The following is a 27,104-nucleotide window of genomic DNA, read 5'->3' on the forward strand; positions in this document are numbered from 1 at the left end:
TGAAGGATCGTGAGGTAAACAGTGGACAGTAACCCCGAGGGTTCATGTTGCCTTGCATTGCAGCCACGTTCAACTATTGTCTTGGACGACCCTGCGTTTCATTTGCTGGGCCCCTCCATGTTGGCACCATTGCTGGGCGCCCTCAAATGAATGACAAGGCTGCATGTTTTTCATGTGGTGCTGTTGTTTGTCTGAGCCTGGCCTGCCACAGAAGAAAGGAGGGTTCGTAGCCTGAGAGGGTTTAACTGAGTGATGATGGAAGTTAACTTAAAACATAGCATGGTGAACAATTCATACATTAATGCATTGTAAAGTTGTTACGGGGTAACGTTTTGTGTTTCAAAATAACCACATTTCCCATTAAGACTGCTGCGTCCTGTTTAGATAAGTGATTTTTAACCGCTGGTATGTACTCTGTTCTGACAGACAAGAAGACAAATGAGTTTAGAGCACAAGATAAGAACAGCTAATACACAAATGATACTTGCTGAGTTTTATCTATTGAGTTTTAACTTGCACTTTACATTACTTGCTTAATAAAATTAGTTGCTGTTTTTGTGCCATAAAGCAACGCAGCAGATGGAAGCAGTTCTGAGGGATTTCACTGTAAAACTAAGAACATTGCAAGAGGCTTAACGTCTTCCATTGTTATTTTTAACAGTAATGTATGGCAATATATGAGTGATACCTGTGAGAATTCAACTCCACCGCCCTAGGTGTATTTATCACACGTTCTACCTGTTAAACTATAGAGTATCATATGTTGGGGGGACAGGACTTGAAAACTGCTGTGAAAAGATGAAGAAACACAACAAAACAGGGCGTTATGGTGATGATATGTGGTGAAACGAGAGAAAGAGAGAGAGAGAGAGAGAGACAGAGCGCTCGGAGGATGAGGGCCAGCAGGGAGGGTGAAGGGTGGAGAGAGGGACTGGGGCTCAGCGTGGTACTCCAAACTGACACACAGCCACGGGACACAGGCTCCAATTAGAGTCAGAGCAACACTAATCAAACCTGATCTACAACCTCTGGCTGCAGGGTGACTGAACGTATGTGTGAGTGTGCTGTAGTATTCACACATAAATCCACAGTCCTGAAATACAGCCACACTGTGCTTAGCATTTCACATCCACCTAAATCATGTTTGCATTCATCTTGGTTTGTACTCCAGTTTGTGAAAGAACACAGTTTGTCTTATAGAAAGGTGGGCTGGGATTATTTCACTGCCACAAAGGCATTTCATGAGGTTGAAATCCCCTCGCTTTCAATATTCTTGACTCTTGCTATATGACAAATATCCACCTAGCCGCAATACATATTCCTTTATCTGCCTATCCTACAGCGTTATTCCGCAGGCCTGTCAATCATAAGTCAGTGAAGTGCTTCTTAGATATCATATCAAGGCCCACCGTCGGCAGAGAAAATCACACAGAGAATGGGGAGGGAGGAAGGGCGAGGCAGTATCACCTATCTCACACAGGAAATGGGACTGTTTGAAGATTTGCATGGCGGTGTGGTTGCTTCATAAATGTCCTCCTTTAGTTATCTCAAAGCAACAAAAACCTATGGGGGACAGATTAGGGCCAGTGGCAAGGTAGAGGAAAGCCACTGTCATTTATCATTTAGTGCAGTTGAAATGTAGCTTATTCATTCAATATGTCTTCCACTTTGCCGCAGACAGTATTTGAACTGAAGCATGCATGTGTGTTTCTTGAGTTTGTGTATACAGTTGGTGCCTTATAGTCTGTGTGTGCACACATGGGGGAAGTGAAATGCACAGTCCATCCTGGAGCTATGCTAGCTCATGATTAGAATACTAATAACGCTATCTGATTAATGAAGTAAACAAAGGCAGACCAATTAAATTGGACTTTTTCTGATGCCAATTAGTCCCTAGCACTTCAGTGTGACTCCTCTCTGAAAGTTAGGCTACCTCCATGTTTTTGGACACCAGCCGGGCCACAATGAGCTGAATCATCCCTCGCTTGTTGCCCTCTACAGACATGGATTTGCGCAGTGTTTCCATGGCATCCTGGTTGGTCATTCCATGCAATGACTCCCCGTTGACTGCAATGAGTTGGTCATTGACACGCAGACGCCCATCCTGCAGACAAACACCATCAGGCGAAAATTTAATAAGGCTCATAAAATACTTGCATCAAATTCATCAAATTTTCATCATTGGGTTTGAACAAGAACAACATGTTCATTCTGCAGCTGCTCCTGAGGCTGGATTTCAGGGATCACATGTACCCTTTCTCCAAGAAAATCCCAATAAATACCAAGATCAAAATCTTGTTTCCCTGATCACTTTTTCTGGAACACATTTTAATGTTAAAAGTATGTGGTTTTAAACTGAGGAGCAAAAACTTTCTCAAACCACTGATGTGAACACTTACATTTAACAGTTCAAGGCAATATAAAAAAACTGTAGACAACAAAATCACTGTGACAAGGACTCTGAATCCACGCATGGTGGTACACCTCAATTTTGTACTTGCCTGTAGATCACTGGTTAAGGCAGTGGTCAGAGCGTAAATGGGTGGGTGGGTGGGTGGGTGTAGTTACTTGCCTTGCTAGCAGCACCTCCATGGATAATGGATTTCACAAAGATGCCCAAGTCGGTGTGGTTCTCCTTGGACCGGTTACCCTTGACGCTGACCCCAAGGCCTGCTGAGCCAGAGTCATTCAGAGGGATCTCAAAGGTCATGAACTCTCGTGTACCATCAGGGGTTAATACCATGTCGTCTTCCTCTGGCTGCTGTGGGCAGGAAAGAGAGAGTTTTCTCTTTGATTTTCTCTTCTATGAGTTGGCTTTCACACAAACAAAGTGATTTTTTTGTTACTTGGCTCTGCTAATGTACTAATAACCTTTAAAAAGTTACAAAGAGAGGGCACAAATATCTGCGCAGAGCTCTGAGTATTTGGGGGTGATGACTCAATGTACCAACCAAAGTTGGCAAACTGTAGTTGAGCCCAACTATAATGACATTGTTGCATTCAAATGGCTGTGTGAAGCACCTAACTTTAACTTTCGAGAAAAGACAGAAAAACAAAGACAACGAAAAAAAAAAAGATAACAGAGAGTAGCGGAACAAAAATTGAAAGAACAGGGATGGTGAATGACAAGAAAATGGAAAGCAGGCGGGAGACAAGATAAAGAGGAGAAAGATGAGGGGAGCAGGAGAAGAAAGCGAATGGATGGCAAGCATGTCACATAGCTCAGGGCTGTCATCGTCAATTGGCCGTACTGTCTAGCCGAGTGCTGCTAATTCCCTTCCACCGTCATGAGCTTGGTGTAGGAACAGTGGGGACAGCGGGGAACTTTGAAAACGCCAGGTAGCAATTTGGCGCTCAAACAACACTGGCTTCCTTTGAACAACACCCCTTTGAAGGATAATTGTGACATGTTAAGAACCCGACCCTCCTTCCCCATGTGATCCATGGGCCTTTTGTTGAAAATTACCATAGTAGCATTTTGTAGCAGGGCTGCTAGTGCAGATCCTCGTGTGTGGTACGCCAAAAAATGGTTCATTTCAACTGCCAGAAAGGTGTGAGAGAGATACTGTTGAGTGTCCAACACCCAGCGCGATCAATTCAGCTGGAAAATAGTCCATCAAACAACCACTCCAGCCTTTTCTGACAATGTCCACTGGTGTCTAACAAAGACCAATCTGTAAAAAATAACCAGAGCAACAGCATTTGTGTATTTTACTCCTCACTTGCAGCCAAACAGAAGAGGAAAAGAGGTTTGAGAGAAAGCTAATGGTGTAGAGAAAACACCAGAGGCATCAAAGAGCTGGCAGTTTCTTTCTTACTGTGTGTTGACGATGGGAAAACCTGGTGAAGTTTCAAGAATGTTTAAAAATAATTTCTATTCAGTGGTTCAGTGCCTACCTGAGCTATGGCCAAGATGAAGCAAATGGGTAAGATGAATAAATGTGCTGAGACAAAAAGCTTTGATCTGAGTCCACAGTTGTTCTGCCCTATCAGTTTGAGAATGAGACCGTGCTTTTTTCTCTGTACGTCTCAAAGAGGCTGCAACACCACACATAGAGGCCTTTGCTATTGGCCATTGAGCTGCTCCATTCGAGTTCTTGGGAGATACCTTGCTCAAGAGCACCTGGGAAGCAGTTGTTGAGGAAATCAGAGTGTTTCCCCATTCACTTCCCCCCACGTTTATACTCAACAGATGAGAGCTGACGACAGTCCGAGCCCGCTCCACAGGAAGCCTGAGAGCAGTGCTGTAATACTGTGATTGGCCAGATTGTACCGTACGTGCATAGTGGCAGTCGAATCTACATGAACAATACAGGCAGAGAGAGCAATCAACCCCGGAAACCCAGCCCGAAACCTCTTTAAATAGACGCACATCAATACACACACACGCGCGCACACACACACAGCCGTATGGATGGCAGCCAGGTGTGTGCCCTTCACAGCTGCTTGGATAAAGGGTGAAGCAGAGGAAAGAAGGGAAAGATAGAGCATAAGGTGTTTTTTTTCCCCTTTTCGGAGGCTGAGGAGTTATTAGGATGCAGCGGTGCGTTCAGGTGGAGGCTCTTTTCAACACCCTCTGACTGAGCCCCTATTCTCCAGACAGCCATCCTATCTGCCCCCTTTTTCTTTCTCTCTGCTTTTCTTCTTCTGCTTTCAGAATGGCAGTACACCTGTCTGTACATTTAGCCAGCTGGGCTTTGTCAGTGACTGGACCCTTAGTAAATTCCGACCGCTGGAATCCATTTAATCGTGCTGCATTTCAACACCTCTGTCTCCATTACAGAAATCACCGACACTTGTCAGGAGCTGACCCTTTGCTTTCCTCGGTCAGCTGAGCGGAGCGGATAGAGGACAGGAAAAGAAACAACTGAAAAACAATTTGTTATCCAATGCAGGGGTAGATAGAATGCATCAGAAATGTTTGGCTTCCTGTTCTTGTTTAGAGCTTGTAAAGACATCATGTCAGAACTTATGTTATAGCTGTTAAAATGCACTGTAACTCAACTCATGTGTTATGATCAGTTGGTTTTCCAATGCACGCCCATCACAACGCAGCCCAAACATATAATTTCCACTCTGAAAAAAACACTTGTGGATGATTGACCTTGTGTGTCATTGTTAGGGTCAGTCTTTATCTTTAATGAAGATGTTTTGTCAAAATAAAATAGTGGCTGTGCGTTGTGTCCCCAGAGAGGCTTTTAGGCCAGCAGTTGAGAATAGTAATACATTGGCTGAAAAAATTACTTTGGACGGACCCTGTCTGAGCCTGCATGTGTGCATGTGTGTGTGTGTGAGTGCGTGTCCGTGCGCTCTCTTCCAAAATGATGACAGAATAACCACCCACTCAGAGCTATGTTCCGGGAATAGTGGGACAAGGCAAAGAATGAGAGAGCAGTGTAACATTTTCATCAGACAGGAACAAGCGCCGCTAGCCAAGAATGAGTTTGTCAGGCTGCTTGACAGACCTCGTTGCACTGATTCAGCTCAGGCAGAGCTGGATTGAACGATCTCTGAACAGGAGAAGAAAGAAAGTCAGCTCATTGTTCCAAGCTTAGCCCTGTGTATGCACCTGGGACAGACAGCGCAAACGATCTGACAATAGACCAGCTGATGTAAACACGCTGAAAAGGCTTCATGCTTAAATCAACTTCAAAGTTTAGCCAAAGTTTTATGCAAAATATGTCTGTGTGATCAGCCAAAATCCCAAATTGCTCTATGCAACATCTTGAGTTCAACATGTTTTCTCAAATCAAATTCTTTTCTTAGGTACAGCCACTGGCAGGAAGCCTTCTGCTGACATGGAGTGACAAATCCAAAGCTGCACTCACTGACGATGGCTGAATGTCTCCACCACCTCCATCCCTACCAGCTGCTGAAGCCAGGAACAAAGTCCGTTGGCCGTGTACCTGCTCACAGTCTAGGTATTTACTGAGCTTGTCTACATGAATGCACTGGTAAAACTGTGCTCTTACACTGCAACAAAGCTGCCAATTGCCCATGAACCATCCTGTTTTTCACAAATATCTATATTCTCTCCAGTCTTAAAGTTGCTGTCATGGTCAAACCACATTAAGTTACTGTATGTCGTTGCCTGTTGGAATAGAAGAGGTCTGGAGAGTGTTTAGCTGCATGTTGCATCATATGTTTAAAATCCCAATGATACCACAGTTTGCTGGTTGCAAATAAGCATATGCATGCATATGTAGCAGTGGTGCAGTGCTCAAAATTAATACTTAACCAATTTTACACAGAGTGGTTGCAAAATCATTATTATCATTATCCCAAAAGCTCAAGTGACTAGCCACTTGGCCAGCTCATCACAAAAGCCCGTGCCGTTTTCTTTTTGCTCCCTGACACAGCCGTGCAGTCACAGTCCATTATACGATTAAGTCCTTTATTAATTAACACTGTGATGGGGTAGCACCCATTCATTACAGTCTATTGTCCTGGCAGGGGAGGGCGATAGAGGCAGCATTTGAGCAGAGATACAAGCAGGTGAACAGGAGGGCAGAGAGAGGAAAGCGTTGCTCATCAGTCTAGCAATAGAGCCCCGCCTGCTTAATATGCCTTTTTGTTTTCTTTCTACCTCACTTAACTTGCCACATGCTAATAAGAAAGGTGTGCTGGATGTGTGCGAGTGTGTACCAGAGAAACAGGAAAAAGCAAGAGTGAGATGCAAGAGAGAAACGAGCGAGAGGAATCGAGAGCGCAAATGAATCACAATTACTTCTATTCACACATAACTCTGAGTTCTCTGCACATCACTGCCTAAAACAATTAACACTGCTGGAAACTTCTTTCCACACTTGGCCCAATTTGGCGACATAAAGGTCATTGGAAATGAATTTAAAAGGGCTAAAAGAAATCAGCCATGGGTGTAATTGCAAAAGTGGTGCACGCGTGATAAGTATTGTAACACAAATTTCTTTTGGCGGTGTTTCTGCTCGCAACATTTTCTGACAAAAGGGGCCGAATATTAAATACCTCTAAGCCTATAAACAAATCCAGCCTTTTCCAGGTACAATGAGGGCTTGAGAGCTGTTACACGGCGCTAAAGGGCAAGAGGCACACGGCTGGCAGTGGCAGATTTGAAGTGTTTGTGAACTAACATTACATGTCCTTCACTGGACAATCCAGCAGATTTTGACTCAGCACAGACAAACCGGGACTGTTAGCCTTTGGGGGGTTTTCTACATGAGGAGGCTCATTAGCAGAGCAAAGTCTGTTTCTATGGGGGCATCTGAGGCCAGATCTATCTACATCACTGCATTATGGAGGGCGCTGAGAGGATCTGACTGTGAGCAACCGAAAACAGACCCAGACACAGGGTTGGCTTGACACCGGATGTTTTAGGACGTTATTACAGCTAATCAAAGAGAACATTAAAAAAAAAGTAAAAGGTGACTTTCTAAGTGTACTTGGCAAGTGGGAATGTTTGCAAAGGCGTTTCAGTGGAACCAAAGTACAGACGCACATCATGAAGCAGATGCCTCTCATTTCAAGCTTTGCTTATGTCCGACTGCACATACACACTTCAACCCTTTATGTGCTCTGGAAACAGACGCTGAATCCCCTTCGGGAGAGTGACTGTGTCGCCATAAGTGGCCTTTAACTACCTTGTTTATCGGCATAGCACAATGCTGCGGCGCACCCTCCCGTTCTACGCACTGACAGCAAGCATAATTATGGGAACAGCTGCTGAAAAGTGCTAAACGAAAACAGGTGGCGTGGATGAGACACGCTCGGAAATCGTTAACCAGGCTGGCATTGTCTTCAACCACGCTTGGCAGCATTAGCTTTAATTACGACAGAGCATGTTTCTGAACTCTGCACTTTTATCAGGAAACCTTTCTATAGGAGCCAAATTAATAATGTCGGGAGGACTCATCAGCATTCTTGAAATAGAAGGTGTCTGTGCTAAACGAAGAAAAGCGAGGAGAGACAAGGGAGAGGGAAAAAAGTGCAATATGAGAGTTTTCCTGCTAAACTTCAGGGAGTAAGAGCAAAGTATGAATTTTATTTAGCTCACAATTTGGATAAAGTGTCCCCACAAGAGGATGCTTTTTGGAGGTGGGGAAGAGTTTTTTGGTGCCATGGGAACACTTTGGAGGCCTTACCTCACAGATCACCGTGCCCTGTCATTTCTCGGAGACATTTTTAGGCATAAAGTGGAAAAGAAAGTGACCTCGAAGATGTTCTGAAGAGCTCTGTAAAGTCATAGATGCTCCCAGTGATTGCAGGTTGCCAAACCACAGCTCCACGCTACTCCTTCCAAAGGCATTTAGAGCAATTCCTGTAATTTGACTTCACCTGAGTTCCAACTGTATTTTCAGAACAAATTTACAGAGTAGGGGTCAGCTCTTTCTAGACATTTGTAATAGCAGAGCAATTTGCTGATTACACTCAATTACATTCTAGCAGCTGGTCTGTTTTTAAGTTATATCATAGCCTACGACTGGGAATTCATTATCGAAGAAGTGTAAATACCGGCAAAAGGCTACAGGACCTTAAATTATCAGCTCTACCAGTAAGAAATGACTCATCTCCTCGAGCTGTTCGCCAAGTTGTACTCAGGCAAAATATCTGGCTCAGTAACCTGCCGTTATATAAATAAACTCGAAAGACAGACAAGAACGATTCTGTCTTCAGTGCTTTATTAGCAAAAGTTGCATCAAATTACATCATCCTCCCAGCGAGGCGAAAAAGAATTACTCTGACAGACATCTAATTATATTAACACCAAAGATGTCATTTTTTGGCATGGCTGTAGATACCGCATAGCTTAAGATAGCACTGTTTATCACCACTTCAGTGAAATAGCCCAAAAGGTTTATCATCTTATAAAGGCTGCGCTGTTAAAACATCCAAAGATTAATGTTTCTGCCTCGTGTTTGTAAGTGGAAGGAGTGAAAAATCAGATGAAAGGCGAGATTCGCATGAAAGTCAACAAGAAAATCTGAATGTTGGACACATTATTTCTAGATTTTTCATTAAAAAAATCAATGCAAATGAATTCTGGATCAACTCTGTGTTTGTAGTATGCACACTTGAGCTGATGTATCCTTGAAGACAGAGCCACTGCCTCTCTTAGATGTTGTATTTCCATGTTCTACTTGTTTTAAGTGAACTGTCCTCGACTGTAGAAATGGCAAAGTTTAAACTCCATGTCGAGCAGTAAATGAAAGAATGAGGAGGAGTGAACTTGGTGGCAACTCGACAGATCTGTGTATCATTTAGTTGCCTCCAAAGACAGGGGATTATGTTTTGTTTGCCTTGTATCATTTTATTTCTCCCTCTACCGACTCGGTAAATGGATCTCAGCAACAATCAAATCAATACGGCTTCATAAGTCTGCTCCCGCCTTCCAACTTTAACCTCACTGTACCGTGGGCAACAAAAGCCAGCTGTGTAAGACTGTTAGAGGAAAGATTAAGAAAAGGGAACAGAGATATCATCTGCTGTGAATAATTGTGCAGAGTAATGCAACGCTGACGATGATTGCCTCGATTTGGAAGAGAAAAACAATGGCGAGCTTGTTTGGATATCTGATCCATTTTGAGAAACCAGTGCATTTGTTTCTGCTGTATATAATGATTTCAGGACCTTAAATAAATAGGATTATTTCAGCTGAAACAATCTTCAAATGGAGAGTAGTCCTGAATGCCTCAATTACAGTCCAGTGGTGAAAACATGGCAGGGAGGTTTTTAAACCAGGCCACCGGAGTTGGCACTTATGAAACAGGCCATTAGTCTGCTATAATTGTCAGCAGCACTGTCATGCATTTGTCTACTGCGTCCCCAGCATTTGCACGAGCCATAAATTTGGCGGTCACATCAATCAGAGGCCATAATTAATTGTGCAATTAAGATTCTCATTGCTTGGCAGATATAGCTACTAATGGATCAGTGACAAGTGTGATATGATCATAAAGAGGGGATTTTAATGTACTGTTTAATTGCTCTTATGTGGTCCACAGTGTTACAACAGAGGCTTCACAAGCCCATTTGTTCTCAACAGTCCGTAGTCCGACTGGCAGTAAAACATACTGTTCATTTAGGGTCACGGAGAGATGTAAGGGCGAGAATGGACGACGTTATTATAGCACTTGGGCATATGTGACTAATCAAGCCCATATTGTGTGTCAGGTACTTACATGGGGTTGCTTTGTGTTTGTGGTGTTAAAAAATGTTTAGGGCATGACTCTGTGTGTATGTGTGTGTTTGTGTGTGTATAAGACAAGGAGTTCAGATCACAGCAGTGATGCTGATACAGCAGCAATACCAACATGGCTAATTCACTTACACTGCAGCATGGGGTTTAGAATGAATCAAAATGATTTGTCATTGGCACGCCTGCGCTGTATTTCCTACAAGTTATTGTTTATGTAATAAAGTCACGGATTATATTTTCCTGCCTTTGTTTCGCTGTGTCTGCTCTAAACTAAATGGCACCACAACAGGTGAATTAATGTGGAGTTCCATCACTGGCAGCAGGGTGTGGATGGACATCTGTTAGAGGAGGTAGGAATACTTGACTGTTTCCTTTGCTTATTGCACAGTGAAGCATGACATTTGACTTGGTTATTACAGGAAAAAAGGTGCTGGAAACAGAGTCTCCACTCCACAGAGCTGGATGTACCGGAGGCTCAGCATCGCTCGCAGCTGTAAACACAAACAGTGCTGCACGCTGGGAGATAAATGCCAACAATAAATAACATCCACCGGCTATGTGTGGGAAGTGTGTAGTGCACTGTATGTGTGTGCGATTAATGTGCTTCAGTGTGTCTTTCTTGCTTGTGTGTGGGATTTTCGGTGGCGCGTATGTGTGTGAGTGTGCCTCTGGTTGTTTCGTAATACAGTTTTACTATTGCTAAGGTCAGTGTTACCTGGCAGGTAATTTCATCTGAGGCCATGAATACCATGAGTAGTGAAGGGAGAGGAGAGAGTATGGCGGTTGGCTGAGTGATGGAGGGGCAGCTGAGGCAGAATTAAACACCATTTGTTTTGAATATCACCTCAACCTATAATGAATCCATCCATATTTTGATTATTTCCATGATGGCTACTTTTTTTGAAGCATTCACGTCAGATGAACACGTCGTCCAATTACTTTCACCTCTTTTAAGAATCATTACAAAGGTGTGAAGACACAAACACTCAGAGATAATTCTCAAAGTTTTCTGAAGACCACAAAGCACTGAGTCACTACTCTGAGTCTTTCTGCCTCCTCGTGACACCCCCCTCCGATGAAACAAATCATGAATTAACCTCCAAACCCGTAGGGGGCAGCAATCCTCTTCACTTCTTCTCTCATGTCTGCTCTGATTGGAACTCCCAGAGCTGTCAAGTGAAGGAACAGCACAGCATAAAGTGGCTTTGTTCACATCGCCATTGATCAGCCTCCTACTGAGTCTTGTTCCAAGTTGAGCTTTGAGAGAGAACTCTGTAAGTCTCCTCTCGTCTCTATGAGCATGTCTTATAAGATGAAGGTCACAGGGTTCATCCCATAGAACCAAACATGTCCAACACAACAGAGAACCGAAGAGGTGAAAGTCGATCTGCGAGGAATATTATAAAATACTGTAATATCACGGATGGTGAGGGTTTACAAGAGGAAAAAAGAGGTATGAAAGGGCAGACTTATTAGTGATAAGTCCAGTGTTTGGTAAAGGTTAAAGCTGCTCCACTTCTGTGATACAGCATAATGTATCTGTCTGAAAATGTCTATTGACATCTTTGGAGTGGAAAGGGAGACGTAAGCAAGCAGACAAAGATGGGGAGAAATCACAGAGGCAACGCCCCACTCTGCTTCATCACCATTTACCCTTTTCTCTTCTCACACAGTACATATTTATTGAAAGCTATGCTATGCTCGCCACTGAAAGCATGTCAAAATACACCCTGACCGTGGTAATTAAAGACGCAACACAAACATGCTGGGAGGGTAAATTAATTCCTCCGCGGGCGCGTGCAGTATGCTTGGCATACAATAAAACATCTACACAAAAGGAGATGCGGAGGGATTTTCGGCGCTGACATTAAACATCAGCAGGCAAATGTCAACTAGACAAAAAAAAAAAAGAGGTGCTTTTCTATTTTCAACTATCCGTGTGTGTGCGTGTGTGTGGGGAAGGCTACACTTCTTTGACAGATGCCTGTGGTTTTCTGGCATATCACTCACGCTACTATTTAAACCATCATCACATTGTCATTGAGGGAATTACATGAATGACAGCATGTAAGCGCTTCTCCATACGTGTGTGCTTCTGTGCGTCCTGGCAATGTGTGGACCACATAGGCACACGCACACACACTCACTCTCCCATCCGGAGTGTGTGACAGAGGAGGCAATTACCAACCGTGCTTTTCCTCCATGCTTTATTTGCAATAACTGTCATCAGCAGAGCCTCGGCCTCCTTATCTGATTTTTATGAACATACTTGTGAGGATTATTGAGATTTGTGAAAGCACTGCTGGGCAATGTGAGAGAACAAGGAAAAAAAAGGAGCAGCGAGGGAGAGAGTAGCAAAATGCTAATCCGACGTGCAAAGCGATGAAATATTAACTAGCAGCCTCTCACAGCACGTAGAAGTTGGTCAAAAGAGAGAGAGGAAAAAAAACAAAACAAAAACAGAGACAGATTATTAGACAGTGTTTCCATGACGGGCTTTTTCTAATCGCGTCATGCCTGAGGAGCTAAGAGAGGGCAGCCATCAAACCCTCACACCACACCGCTCATGAGCCGACAGCCCAGGGGCAGCCGTGCATTTTTTAACACTCCTCGCAGCATCATTCAGCCGCTGTCGTGGGAAGAGGTATGAATCAGTTTGCTGCATCCCTCCAGTTAGAATCCAAGTGTTGGCTGTCAAGGTTAAACAGCCTGTTGCGTGGCCTGAAAGTCAGAGGCTTGCTGCTAGCAGCAGCCAACAGCACCATGTATAGCCACATTATGTTGTCTTTACACTTTTAACATCAATGACACATTTTATGATTGTGCAGCCTTCCTACTTTGACACCTTTTAGACTCCTTTAATATAAGTAGGAATTAAATATGAGTCAATTTGCCACTTTACGAATGTTAAAATTATAGTAACGCTGTAGGCCAATTAAAGTGGAGCTAAGTCTGGAGGTGGTGTGTTTCTAACTGCAGAAACAGCACATTAGCAGAGTAAAATGTGTCTCAGAGGGCCATTACTCTACAGGTTGAACAGCTCCTATGGCGGGGTTAACAGCCCGGGTGCCAGGCTGAGTATTAAGGGTAGGAGTGTGGTTGGCATCAGGGGCCCCTGAACTGCCAAGGTGCTGTGACACCCGAGCCTGCTGTCAGAGCGACTGAGCGCAGGCTGGACGAGGGCAGTAGCCTCACCATCTGTTGCACGACAGCCAAAGTCACCCTGTATGTAGGCTGTGTGTCTGCGTGTGAGAGTGTGGTTTGTGTGTAAGCCCAAAGTTGTACAGCATTTGTGTCTGCATACACACATCGCTTGAGGGTGTCTGTGTATGTGTGTGTGTGTGTCTGAGTGTGTGTGTGTTTGTGTGTGTCTGCATATGCTAAAAGCTGTGATTGTGCCTGCTCGTGCACATCACTTGCTTGTGCTTGAATGTGTGTTTTACCATAAGTCGTTGTGTGTTCATCTCGATGTGTGAGTGTGTGCACATCAACACTAAAAGTGTGTGTATGTGTGTGTGAGTGCTGGAGAGCTGACTCTTTGTACACATTCCTTGTAGTTAACTGTGTGTTTATTCATTAGTGCGTTTGTGTGTGTGTGGTTGCGTACTTAAACCTGTCTGCCCTAAATTAAAATAACTACTTGTAATTCAGAATCACATTGATTTTTAGGACTTCTTAAAGACATTTTTCCCATAAATCCCTCACAGGGGAGCAGCCAATTAATGAATACGACACTGATAGAAATACACAACAGACACAAGAGTGTAGAAACTGGGACTGCAATGCTCATGATGGAAGGAGAAGCTGCAGATGGGTTGCAGTTCACAGCACACCGGTGCAGCCACCATGACAAATCCATATCCCAGCTGCACTGAATGTTTCATATTTGGTGACCTTTATCATATTCCTACACTGAGCTTATTGAGTCAGCTGGGATATGGTGAATCAAACTGACTAATCTAATCCATCATATAGCCGCCATATGAGCAAAGAGTTTGGTTGAAGTGATATCCTTGTTTCTGAGAGGGAAAGCAGGAGTGAAAACATGTTGTAAGGTGAGGAGCTGGCTGGGTACCGACCACTTCTCGGGGCAGCAGGGAGTCCTCTTGGCGAATCACCAACAGGTTCACAGTCCCGCCCATGGGTGTGGCTCGGAGCAGGGCCACCACCTCCTCCTGGCTCTTACCGTTCAGGTCCACTCCATTAACCTGCACATTCACACACACACACAGAGAATCATAAATACTCAGATAAGCACATATATACTGAACAGGCGGAAATAAATGCACACGCAGATACACACACACTCAGCTGCAAAACTGAAATCAAAGAGCTCTCCGACTTCAAACACGGGGAATCTATGGCCTCCACATGACCTTTATGCAGATTACCCCCTGAGCCAGTTGGAACTGGAATTAAACACGGGTTATTTCCCCATAAAGTGAGCACTAGCTGATTTTCATGTCAGTCTGATTGAAGTATAATCAAAATATTGTGCCATAGGGAACACAGTGTGTTTGACTCATTTCAACAAAAGCTCTGTAAGATTGAATTTTGGAACAAACCCATATCGGCAAAAGAGTAATTAGTCTCTGAATTAATATGCAATCTCACAGAACACACTCACTGAACACTATATAATTGTTAGAGAGTTAGAAAGCGCTGCCCCACCTCCAGCAGCCGGTCTCCAGCTTTTAATCGTCCATCTTGAATGGCGGCCCCTCGAGGAAGGATGTTTTTGACATAAATGGGAGCACTGCCACCAATGGGCACGTCTCTGGATGTGATGCTGAACCCAAGACCCTCTGGACCTGGGAAAAACAGAAAACAAATGAAGACAGAAATGTAGTGTGATATTTTAGTGATTGGTTTTCCTCATGCCTACTTGCTGTTCAGAGGTCAGCTGCTTCCTGCACAACATCAGCATTGGAAATTTCAGTGTCTTGCTCAAGGACACTTCATTAGGCAAGTTTTGCCAGCAAGGGCGCGTGAACCTGAGCAGTAGAAGTGAAAGACTGTCAGTCTGCATGCTCTCGCACTGCGCTACCACAGAAATATAACAGTGATATTACTGATTTACAGCCCCGCTGAGGCTTTATCATCCTGAAGGGGGAGAACTAAATTATGTGCATGTGTTTACGTTTGGTAAGGTGTACCAGCGCCCCCATATGAGTTCGTAAATGTCAATGACAGAAGATTTGTTTCTCCAGGTAAACATAGTGACATTCATTTCCTTGCTTTCATTTCAAAACATTACAGACAACCAGTATGTACTATACAACACTGTGGCAAAGTATAATTTGATTTTTTTGTCCCAATACCTGCATTTTTGCAGGAATATTTTGAATCTCCTCAGTGGTTTCTAATGAAAGTCAAAAAGGAATCTAAAAATGTCTCGTCAAACTGTCACAGTGACTCTTAGAAACAGGCCCGACTGCTAAACCATTTCTGAAAGATCCTTTTCATTACATGCCGCTGTAACATGAGTAACCACGATGCAGGGATCAAATTATGGTTTTCCACCATGTTCTGAAGCTCCTATGGTTAATACAAGCATACTTACTTCCATCCTGACATGCTTCATTGGTTTGCCATCAGGGTGTGTCTCGCTCAGGTTTTTTAGGAAGCAAAAACGAAAATATGTCCCTCCGACTCTAAATATAGCCTCAATGAATTGAACCAAAATTGAGTGTTTATGATAAGTGCATGTGGACTGTAAAGCCACTCTTGCAAGTTATGGTTGGATTAAAGAGCAGTTGTGGACCAGAATAAGCAGAGAAAACTGAATGGTTGTGGATTGCAGAATGGATCGAAATGCCATTCAACAGTCTCCTGAAATGTTGCAGTACACCAACATAAATAGCAAAAAATGCTCTTTTCTAAATCATCTAGATGCCAGATGTTTTTACCAAAAAACTCTTCAGACTTTCGGTAGGTCAGGGGGCTGTGTTCAAATCATGTCTGGGTCAAGGCAGCCTTCTGCTTTATATAGATATTTTGAAGTCTGCATTATGTGGAAAGCAGTGCTCATTATGTGTTAATTAAAGTTGTTTCTTCCTGATGTATTATTGAGCAAGATGCCTTTTTGAAGTGCAGAGGGTGGCAAGGTTAAATTCAACAGCTGAATCTGAGAAAAGATATCAGCTGTGCAAAGCCATTTGCTTTAGATTTTAAGGCTGACCTTTTAAGGTTCATCAAATGAATATGAATCGCTGGTGTGGAGGAAGTAGGCAAATACAATAACGGATAAATAAGAGGATCTCAGGCCTGACCTTTTCCATTGACCAGACCCGAATTTGTCAAATAAAAGCAAGAAATTGTTTCAAATGTCATCTAGGGAAAGTTTGTCGGCTTTATCCTTTGACAGAATATTTAAAAATTGAATGGCCCTGCTACATAATGCTATTAGATGAGTCATTAAGAACAGCGTTCACAGACAGATTCCACCATGTATAACCTAGCCATCGGCGTTTCAAGCAGTCAAGTAGAAAAGTCGTGTTATGTGGTTTCAGCGGAGGCTTTTCTGATGGTAACAACGGTGATTAGTATTCAAGTCAAAGCAGCTGCTCATTTCACAGAGCTGTCAGCACCTCTGACGGTTCATCATGACCTACTTTTCCCCAGCATGTCTCTCCAGCAGTCTCTCGAACTGTCTGTCGTCTCGCTGACAGTGATGGTGTTGATGAACAAGAAACACAAAGGGGGAGAGGCGTGGATCGTAACTTTCCTGTGGCTTCTGCACACAAACAAACTTGTGGAAAGGTGATGAAGAGGTTGCTTATAAAGTCAAAAAGTTGAGGTGTTGAGGATAATGACGTGCTATGAGAAATAGCTGCCGTCGTTTACGCTGGATGTTAAATCTGCAGAGTTTGTCTTCATGAATGCCAAACTTTTAATACAAGGTCACAGAGCTGCCACAGCAATCACTTCCCTCCTCAGTGCCGTTGATGTACTCAACATGACACTACAGAGACAGAAAAATAAAAGAAGGCAGATTATATTTCTAAGGAAAAAGGTGTTCTCAGTCGTGTTTTGTTGATCATCGCTCCATGACCACTGACTGTACCTGTCTTCTACAGTTTAAGAACCGCATGAGCTGCACATCAACTGTCTTTGCTCCTCTTTCCACTGTGACCCCCCACCCATGCCAGCCCCTCTCCTCTCCCCTGGCCTGCTCAAAGCCTAATGAGCAGAATCAAACTCAAGCCCATTTTAAGATCCCGTCGTTAACGGTCTCCAATCAGGCAATTAGGAGAATGCATCTCTAATAGGCCTGCAGTAATTAACCACTGACGTCTTTATTTTGGGTAATAGAAGACCAGGATAAAAGTAATTGTATCCCTTTCTGGATTAGTTGGAATCCTGGCTCCAATAAGCCAATTAAACAGCAAACATGAGGAGAAGCTGAGGCACATTAGAATGACTTAATGGGGTGCGTATGTCCTTTTCGACTGCAGTATTTGATTAAGGCACTCTTGTTAATTTGCCATGCAAGATCTGCTCCCGCCACTCGGAACTCAGAGCCACTCAGGCTGAATCACAACAATTACAGCGAGTCAACAACAAAACTGCTGAGGCCTTTCTAAAAGTACATTAGCAGTGATAAAATCTGATGGTAATCAAATGGAGCTGTCAAAATGGACTTCAGAGGCACATTTCCCAAGACTGTCAGATTTTAGTGCTCAGTTAAAATTTCCAATTCAATAACATTTGGACAATAATTCATCCCCATTTAGAGGTTACAAATGGCTTGAAGTTTACAAGCAAGGCGCATCCAATCCGGTAAGGCCCATTTAAATCATGAGCAATAATCTGAGAAACCATTTCTGTCACTTGGGGGAAGGCATACTTTTGAGAGTTATGACTGCTGTTGAATTAGACCATGAAGCAATGTGGCTAGTGAAAATAAACTAAACTACTGGCATCACTCTCTTCCTGGAGCTGCACCAGCATCTCCCCAGTTTGGTTTCACTAAAATGAAAGGCTCGCGCGAAGAAAAAAGAGGAACTTTTTTCCATTATAAACCAAAATATATAAGTTGCACTGCAGCTCCACACTGTATGAGAACTCTGAAACTCTGCCGGCAGTGCTCGGGGACCTTCGCCAAACATATTAGAGCAGCTTGTGACTGCATTTCCCCAGAGTGCGTTGCGTTTAGTGTGCGCTGCTGCCCTCGCTTGCCGCACTATTCCCCGAAGCTCGCCGCTAAGGCCTCGGTGCCAGCTTTCAACGAAACATCTGCTCCCTCCGACAGGAAAAAATGAGGCAGAGAGAAGAGAGGAGGCGAGTCACCTCAGCACTGGTTTATTTCACAACCGACCGCTCGTCAAAGCATGTAAAGACAGTGGAGTGATGAAAATGAGATGGAGTCTGGCAGTCAACCCGCCACAATGGTTGGCTAAGATGCACAACAGCTCCAGTATCAAACGCCTGTCCAAGTCTGCAAACAAACCGACCTCAGCTGGAAGCAGACTGATTGCTGAATCTTAATATTTCAACCACAAGACCGTGGTGATGTATCCTGAATGCATCAAACCACAAGATCTGCTTTCAAGAAGCAGCTGATCAGTGTTTGCTTTTGGCCTGCTCCATTTAACAAAGGCCAAAGGCAAGCAGAGATTTTGGAATATTTCCTGAAAGGCTGTCTCCTTCGACCCATTATTTACTGTGGAGAAAATAAATGCATACAGACGATGGTATGGCCCTTTGTCCCCTTTGTCTCAATGAGGAGTAAAGAGGGGTGACAGAGCAGAACAGGGGTGATAGAGGCCAGAATGGAAAGAGAGGGAGAGAGACAGGTGTTATTTGCATCTGCTCTCCCTTGAAAGATGAACTACTTTATGGTTGTCACATCAACCGCTTGATAATCAAAACAGCACAACTGCATGTTTGTGTCTTCAAGTGAACCTTAAGTGCAGCTAAACGCAGAACGCTGCTGAATCTGGCTTTCAGAGAATCTGCCAGTCTGCAAAACAGCGTGCAAACACTTTGATGCTTTAAAATCAGTTACACAGAGCTTCTTCAACTCTCGGCTGATAAGTGGATGTGATTCGTAATGAAGGCATTCACAGAAATGTTGGCAAAGCTGTTCTAACCTGTCTAAAAAAAGATATTCTTCTTATTTTTGCATGGTTGCAAGCAAAGTTAAACCACTGTTCTGCCTTCAGATGGCTGCAGGTATTTAAGTGGCTCAAGGAGAAGCTTTTCGTACCGTATCAAGCAGCTGTGAACAACAGATAATTTAAGAATCATTCATATTCATTTATTGATGTATGCACAGACGTTCCTACTTTAAACACATTAGATGTTCTATCTGATGCCGATTTGAATTTATTTTAACTTGCAGTGCAGAATATTTGCCCCCCTCTCCTCGCAGTGAGAGTAATTACACAAACACTGTCGGCGTGCAGATGACACCATATGTTCCGCCATACTCCTAGTTGCTGTAGCCCTCTCTGTTACTACGGTTGTTCCCCCTTTCAGCCTCGTAAAACTGATCATTGCTGGTTGATGTCAAAAACGTCAACACCAGTGGGCCAGCACAGGACAGTCACCACAGACACCAGATTAAAACCTGTGGGACGCTGCGAAATACAGACAGATTTACCTGGCAGAGATAAGTCTGACTCTGAGATGTTTATTCTGAGCACCAAGTTGAAGACCCAATTTCCACTAAAATATCAGCAACTGGCTTTGCACTGCCTCACTTGAATGAATCTCCCTCCTGTCTGTCCCTCTCCTCTCACCTGTGCACCATGCCCTCTGCCCTGGACACCGAAATACCACACAGACGGGCAAAGCAAGTTTTAAGGTCAGGAAAACACCGAGCTGTCAGAGCGCTGCTGGCGCCGCCACGATAATAGAGCAAGGTTTTTACTTATTTATTTCAGCATTCTCATGAAAATGCTGAAAGTTGGTCATTTTAACAAGCACGCACTTACCTTTCTTCAGCTGCATGTTGAATCTGCGGCCTTTGTTCTTTAGGTAGGAGCTGGTTGATGGGTTTGTGCTTATCCTGCGCTGCAGTGTGGGGGAGGGAGCCGACGAGGTCCTGGACACCAAGGCGTGGGGTAACGTGGTGTACCGTCGACTTGGCTCCGGGGTGCTTCCTGCCAGCGGCCCCTGGTTGCTACAGAGCGAGACAAAGATCAAGGTTTGATTTGGTTTTTCGTCTAGATGAATATGTGCTGGAAAGGAAAGCAGAAGTTTGGTGCCTTCAACATTTCCAGCATGCTGTTTTGGTATTGGAACCAATAGAACAACAGTCTACAAATGAAGATGGAAATCAGTTTCAACAACAAATTTTTTTATAATGATATTCAGCTAAAACATCATATTTGGAACGACTTTTTGGCCACTGTTGGGAATAATGAAACCAGCTGAGGACAACATACATACAGGCCTGCTCCATGGATCAATCGGCTGATGAAAATGTCCTCGCCCAGTCAATTATTTATTGGTTAACAAATTGCTTGTGGGGTTTGGGTTGTTATTTTCTGAGAGTTCTGATATTGTGCTCTGCTAATTGGATTCATCCCTTCTGTGTCTGTCTCTTGTCAATGCATTCTGTTTGATTTTTTTCTTTTTTTTTTTGCTGTTTTTACTTTGAGCTGCTGTTTCAAATAGAGCATGTACTGACAGTACACAGTCATCGTCTGCCAGGCTGCTATAACATAAGGTAAGACGCGCAATCATGCTGTTTCAACATTAAGTGATTATCTCTATGTTGGGAATATTGACTAAATGTAACACAGAGAGAATGAATAGATGATTTATGAATTTATATTACTGAAAGTAAGACTATAAACCTGTGGATACAGATCTCTCTGACAAACATCCACATGTTTAGATTTCTGGAATTAGGCCAAAGACATTACATAGATTAATAGTAACCGCAGGCAGATAAAATGGGCTTTAACAAGATGATCGGTAATGCAGGCTTTTGTTACACAGCTTCGAAACTTTGATGGATTCACAGCGAACATATTAGAAAAAGTCATTGACTGGTGTAATTAAAGCAGAATTGCATTCATTGGAAACGGTGGCAGCCTGAGACTGCTTAGCCTAATTATGTGCACAAACATGATCTTTTGTTATGTTTCCAATCAAGTGTTTGGACAGAATGGCAACTTTCATTTCATGGTGCTGCGTTTCTCACTTTTATCTGGCTCAATAGGAATACACAAGAAACAAATAGGAGGTCAAACCTACTTGTGGTTAAGACCTGGTTGTGGTCCAGACCTGGACATCAGCCCCCCTACCAGACTGGACCTGTCCCCCAGTTGCTGGGAGTCTTGGCTAAAGCGGACTCTGTTGGAGTGGGGCGGGCTGAGCTCGCTCTGGGCCGAAAGCAGCTCGTACTGCCTCTTCATGGCTGCGGGGACCACATGGAAGAGGATGAGCGGGCAACGCATCGCCTGCCTGAAAATGTTCTGGGCTCTGGAGGTGATGAGAGAGGGAGAGAGAGAGAGAGAGAGAGGGAGGGAGAGGGAGGTCATGCAGACAGAAATGAATTAGTGTTGATACATGATAAGAGATACAAGTACAATAATGTACTATCATAGCTTGACAGATATAGAAGGATAAGGAAGGCTATGTGGTACTATATGTTGAGAGGCCACAGGGAGAACTGAGGCTAGCATGGCTAATCGAAGGGCTACTCACCACAGTGCAGCAGAGGACAGAAATTACATTATCTATAATTACTACCAGCATCAAGGAAGGAAAGAGATAAGACTGGTGAGTCAGTGACTGGACATTACATATTGTATATTCTATATTATGTCGGTGAAACACACTGTATGAGGACTATATACGTCTCTCTACAGTGTAATAGTCTGTGTGTTTGTGTGTGTCTGAGTGTGGTTAGGGATGAATGGACACGAGCTGACTCGACAATCAAAACAGAGACGATGAATCATGCATCAAGGAAGCTTTCCAGACAATGAGGTTCCAAAGTAAGCACACGCACACTTCATTCCTTACGAACAAAACAAGAAAAAAAAGGGCCAAAACACACACTGAGTCTCATGCGAATTCTGGGGCCAAATACGCTAAGACAAGAGCTCAACATAATTCCCAGACACAAGAATTGTTTAGTCTGGTTTTGCCGGTGGCACTTAGCATATAGATAGACTGGCCAGGAGCGAGCCACGCTGCAGCATAAGGGGCCACAGGCATGGTGGATTCCAACAATCCCACCTCCTGTTTCCAGACCCCCATTACCACGCCAGTAATACCATGCTGATTCTATCCAAATCACAGCCGCTAAGCTGCTTCCGCCACAACAGACAGCTCGTCATTCAAGCTGTGTCACAGAGGCGAGGCGCGCATGATGTACCAAGCCACTTCTGCAGGATTTGGTCTCTCCCATCTTTATTCCTATGGTAATTTACAAAAATCAATCACATGTGCACACTGAGGGTGATGACTGAGTGACTGAGTGTGTGTGTACGCTCCCACCTGCACATATACAGTGCCATCACTCCAGTAATCAGGCTCCACGCGGGCCTGATTGAATAATAAATCACCCCATCAATGCATCATTACATTCAGTTAGATTAAGTGCCTCAAAATATTTACCCATGCAAAACAATCCAAGGAGATGAGACTATCACTTTAAATTGTCGCTCTGTGCGGCGCACAATCGTGGGGGGAGGAGGGTGGGGGGTGCAGCGGGGGGAAGAAAGTTTAGCTCCTTCATCTAATTTTCATGCAGAATCACAAACATCATATGCATTTGGATGCCAGCGAGGAGTGTGTGTTTGGCAGGGGAGGGTAAGTGCGGAACGCTACAAAACATCACTCCCTTGTGGATTTGGTTTGTAAGCCTCTTTCACACTAGAAAAGGCTTGGAAGGAAACTGGGATGTTTACTAATGACAATAGCGTCGTTTCGAAGCGAAAGAAAAAAGAGAATCCTGAAACCTTAGTGGCTTCGTGCACAGCCCGGTGAACACATTAACATAATGTGGTAAGGTAACCGTGATGGGCTGGAGTTTTACATGCTGATGGAGACGTTTTCTTATCTTTGCCCGAAGTCGGTTATAAAATTTTAAGCAGGTCCTGCTTTCGACAGTGATAGAGTTGTACGAGAAAAATAAGGAGTCTCCCACTCTACTTCTGAATGCTGAGGGTTTCCAAACTTGGTCTCTGTCTCAGTGTCTGTCAATCATCCAGCAGGGTGGCTCTAAGCCCAGTGGTCTTAGATGACTGCGTCCAGCCCAGTCTGACTGTAGGCTGGGCCTTTGTTGGCAGGAACCCGGGCTATTTCTTCCCGTGGAGCGGTAGATGATAAGGGAGAGAGCCAGGCAGACCTCCGTACACTGCCTCCAGAAGCAATCTATTTCTCAGCCTGACGTGCACACACACATGCACACGAGTGTAGATAATACTTTATAGCTCAGTGTAACTGTGTGTGTGTGTGTGTATGTGTGTCAGGGCATGTGCAAGTATATGCACGAGTCTGCACATTCAGTGTCGTGTGTGTGAGGGAAAAGGGTGGCTTTGCGTAAATGGGGGGGGGTTTCTATCCTCATTCCATTTTTGGAAATGGAGGGGAGCGATGAATGGAAAGAAACGAATTGAGAGAAGAGTGTAGGCAGTTCTTGGTTCAGAGGGTGGAGCGGTGGTGAAGGACTGCAGGTCACTGAGACCTATTACAGGAAGGCTAACAAAGAGAGTAATACTTCTAGTTTAATGTGCAGCTGCGTGGGTGTCATGTCTCCCTGAAGTTTAGACTCCACTTATCAGCAGCAACACTGTTTACTGTCACTGCGCTTAATGTCCAACACAGTGTTCTCAGTGTGAGCTGTATCACTGCATTTGGATGCAGTGAAAGAAACTAAGATTAGCACAGCAGTCAGTGAGCCAAACAAGAAGAAAGGAATATTCGGAAAGTAACTGGGAGTAGGAACTTTCATGTTTATAATATCGCATGGAAAAGAGCCTGTTTCATATACAACCATCAACCAAGGGCCGACTTTGGAGCTTACTGTTCGAAGCGCAGGTGGCGAATGTCTCCCTGATTAATTTTGACGATACAGTCGTTCTCCTTGAAGAGACGCTCCTGCTCGGCTTTGCCCCCACGCTCCAGACGCTTCACAAGCAAGCCCTGAGTCCTGGAAATGATCACACAACAGCTCGCAGATAAAACGGAATTTAGACACACACTGCAGCAATTACAGCACACAGAGTCACATATCAAAGTGCAGAACAGCAGGCGACAAGTTGGGAGCCTTGCCCCCTGCATCCAAAAAGGTCCACAGAAGTGTCGACACAAAGGCACAGAGGAGGAAGAAGAGGTGAATATTAAAGATAAGATAAGGGATTAGCATTATCCAAAGAATTAAGTAAATGAGAATGAGAGAATAAATATCCTGACTTCATAGTTTTGTGTATATTTTATCACAAAGTTCAAATGAAAAGATGAAAATTAACAAGTTTTACAGGGTTTTCAGTTTTACAATTGCACTACTTTCAATGTTGGGGAAAGTAATTAAGTTTGCGAAGTAACTTTAGCCCCATTGTGATGTACTGTACTTTTGCACGCTGCTGTCACCAAAAGTGAACTTCCCAAACTTGAGGCTTGGATAAAGACCTGCATTTTCCTGGGAGAAGCACTGCATTACTAACTCAATTTTAAGCCTGTGTCCATGTCTCTGTCCCCCAGTCTGTCTGCCTTTCTGTGGGCAGGTTTTGAGAGAATGACAGGGCGGGTTGTCTGAGCTAATCCAGACCAACAGCTAAGAGATCATCTTATAGCTTCAGAGGAAACGCTGCAGTTGCCTTCACCGGAGCTTAAGACGAGAGCCGGCAGTGCTGTACTAAATACCCGAGCAGTAGTTCCACAGCAGTGCCATCTCAGCACTCCTCAAAAAAAAAAAAAAAAAGGCAACCTTTACCTTCAAATACCCACCCGCCCCCTCTCTACCTCCTCTAAATAAATACATCAGTGAGCTCCTTTGGGGCTTTAGTTAGGCCCCGAGGATAACCACATGCAAAGAGATCTGATGCACGCTCGCACAGCAGAACTACAAACTCCATCCGTCTCTAAGGCGCCCGATGCCTGAGGTAGCAGGTAGACTGACTGAGTGCAAATGTCTGGTGTCCTTGCATAAACTGACAAAAAGTTTGGAGGCTTTCTTTTGGGAAATTAAAAATAATGATGAAATATATCACAGCCGAAACTACTTAGAAGCCAGACTAAGACTTAGAAGATATAGTAAATTATACTGCAATCAACAGCTTGTCAGTGGCAAGGACATAAGCTGCGTGCTTATCATAATATTCGGTTACTTCCTATTGCTTCACTGGACACATAAACAACGGCCCATTTAAACTGTGACCCTGTTTGCCGCAGGCATCAAGGGCAGATCTGCAGAGCTCTTTAGCATTTCAACCAAACAGGGCCACTTTCAGGACATTGCTCTAATTGGCTGCATAATGTGGATGTCCACGCTCACACGGCAGACTCATCTCAGCTCCTCAACGGGGGTAAATGGTTCAGCATTAAGTTGAAATTAAAGATCACAAAAGGCCCTCCCTCTTTGTCGGTGCTGAGCCGGTGTTGCCAGGTCAGCTTAAGTGTGTTGAACACAGAGTAATTGCGGGCGGTGTGGAAGTGGACATGATTGTGCTTTACCTCCATAAGTGTTGGCAGCTTGAAAACAAAGTATTGTGCACGGAGATTACAGCGTGGACAAACTCTAATGACTTCTGAGCTGGGAGCAGACAAAAGACAGTAGATGAAGGAGTTTTGGTTGATCCCTGATCAGTATTCAAAGGACCAGCGGGGAGGATTGGGGATAAAGCGGCATCTCTTAGAGATTTGAAGAAGATGATTTGGTAAGGGCGCTATTATTGTGATGACTGTAATGCACTGCCTGCCTCTCCATCCCTCCCTATCTCAACGATAGAATTTTTTTTTAGACACAAATCAGTGACTTGGGGAAAGTATGAGAGCTAAAGCAAAATTTAAATGGCCTTCTTACAAGGTGTAAATCAGTGATCTGCAGAGTTTGTTTCTCTGCAGATCGGCCCGCTTTGTTCAACTTTTCCTTCAACACAAGAATCAACTTCCCACTGTACTGTATGGCTTTGCTCCATCTTGTGGCTGGGCAGCAATGCTGAGAAAGGATTTGAACAAGACCACCTGCTCTCATCTACTGCCTTTAATCAAATAATAATCCAATCAGGATCCATTTATGCACAGCAATTATGTCTACAGTTTGTTTACAATTGAAACTGGTCATGGAATGAGAAGTTCATTAAGCTAAGAATGCATCTGCGAGGGGCGTGTGTGTGTGTGTGTATGTGTGTGTGCGTGTGTGTGTGTATGCAGCATTGAAGGCAGATCAGCACTGCTCACAAACTGTTTGCATGTGTGCAACAAAAAGAAAGAGGCAGCAAGAGTCTGTGTGGGAACACACCACTCAAGGTAAGTCCATACTTTTCACAAGCTGCATGAGTTCATTTGCCGGTAAGGATCTGTGTGTGTTTGTGCGTGAGTGTGTGTGTGTGTGTGTGTGTGAGGGTAAGAGATACTGTCTCCTGAAACTCTAAGTCTACAGTCTTTCAGAGTCTCTAAGCTCTCTCCTTCAGCTGTCTTCCCCTCCTGCTTGGATCTCGCTTGATGTCAGTACAGAGAAGCAGAATGCGAGCAGCCGCTGCTGGAGTGCCTGAAGTTCCTTGTTTGCTGTCTGGTTTTGCTGGCTGTCTGACCCCCGTGGCCCTGGTCTAGACACTAATGACAGCCCGCTCAGCCTAATGCCTCCTGTCCTAGCTCACAGCACACAGGAAAGAGCCGGGCCAGGCCATTAGCATCATCCCACTGACCAGACGTTAAGTCTTATCATGTCTGAAGTTAATTGAAGGCTCTGATAGCTATTAGTGCCGACCTTAGCTGATGGAGAAGGAATTTACTAGCCGTGCAG

General features: G+C 44.0%; 1 protein-coding gene across 4 annotated transcripts in view; it reads right to left on the minus strand.

Moving 5' to 3' along the window:
* The window catches only part of LOC143339902 (partitioning defective 3 homolog), a 310,965-nt gene that overhangs the window by 140,436 nt on the left and 143,425 nt on the right, over positions 1-27,104 (minus strand). For 2 of the 4 annotated variants that reach the window (XM_076761454.1, XM_076761452.1), the window contains exons 8-14: positions 24,165-24,290; positions 21,383-21,610; positions 20,113-20,300; positions 14,843-14,982; positions 14,251-14,379; positions 2,573-2,758; positions 1,934-2,104 (exon numbers count right to left, since the gene is read on the minus strand). In XM_076761454.1, the coding sequence (XP_076617569.1) occupies positions 1,934-2,104; positions 2,573-2,758; positions 14,251-14,379; positions 14,843-14,982; positions 20,113-20,300; positions 21,383-21,610; positions 24,165-24,290 (1,168 nt within the window). Of the gene's footprint in view, positions 1-1,933; positions 2,105-2,572; positions 2,762-14,250; positions 14,380-14,842; positions 14,983-20,112; positions 20,301-21,382; positions 21,611-24,164; positions 24,291-27,104 lie in introns of all 4 variants that reach the window. The other 2 variants (XM_076761453.1, XM_076761451.1) reach the window with 1 other exon arrangement.

This window comes from Chaetodon auriga, chromosome 21 (genome assembly GCF_051107435.1).
Source record: "Chaetodon auriga isolate fChaAug3 chromosome 21, fChaAug3.hap1, whole genome shotgun sequence".
Lineage (NCBI taxonomy): Eukaryota > Metazoa > Chordata > Actinopteri > Chaetodontiformes > Chaetodontidae > Chaetodon > Chaetodon auriga.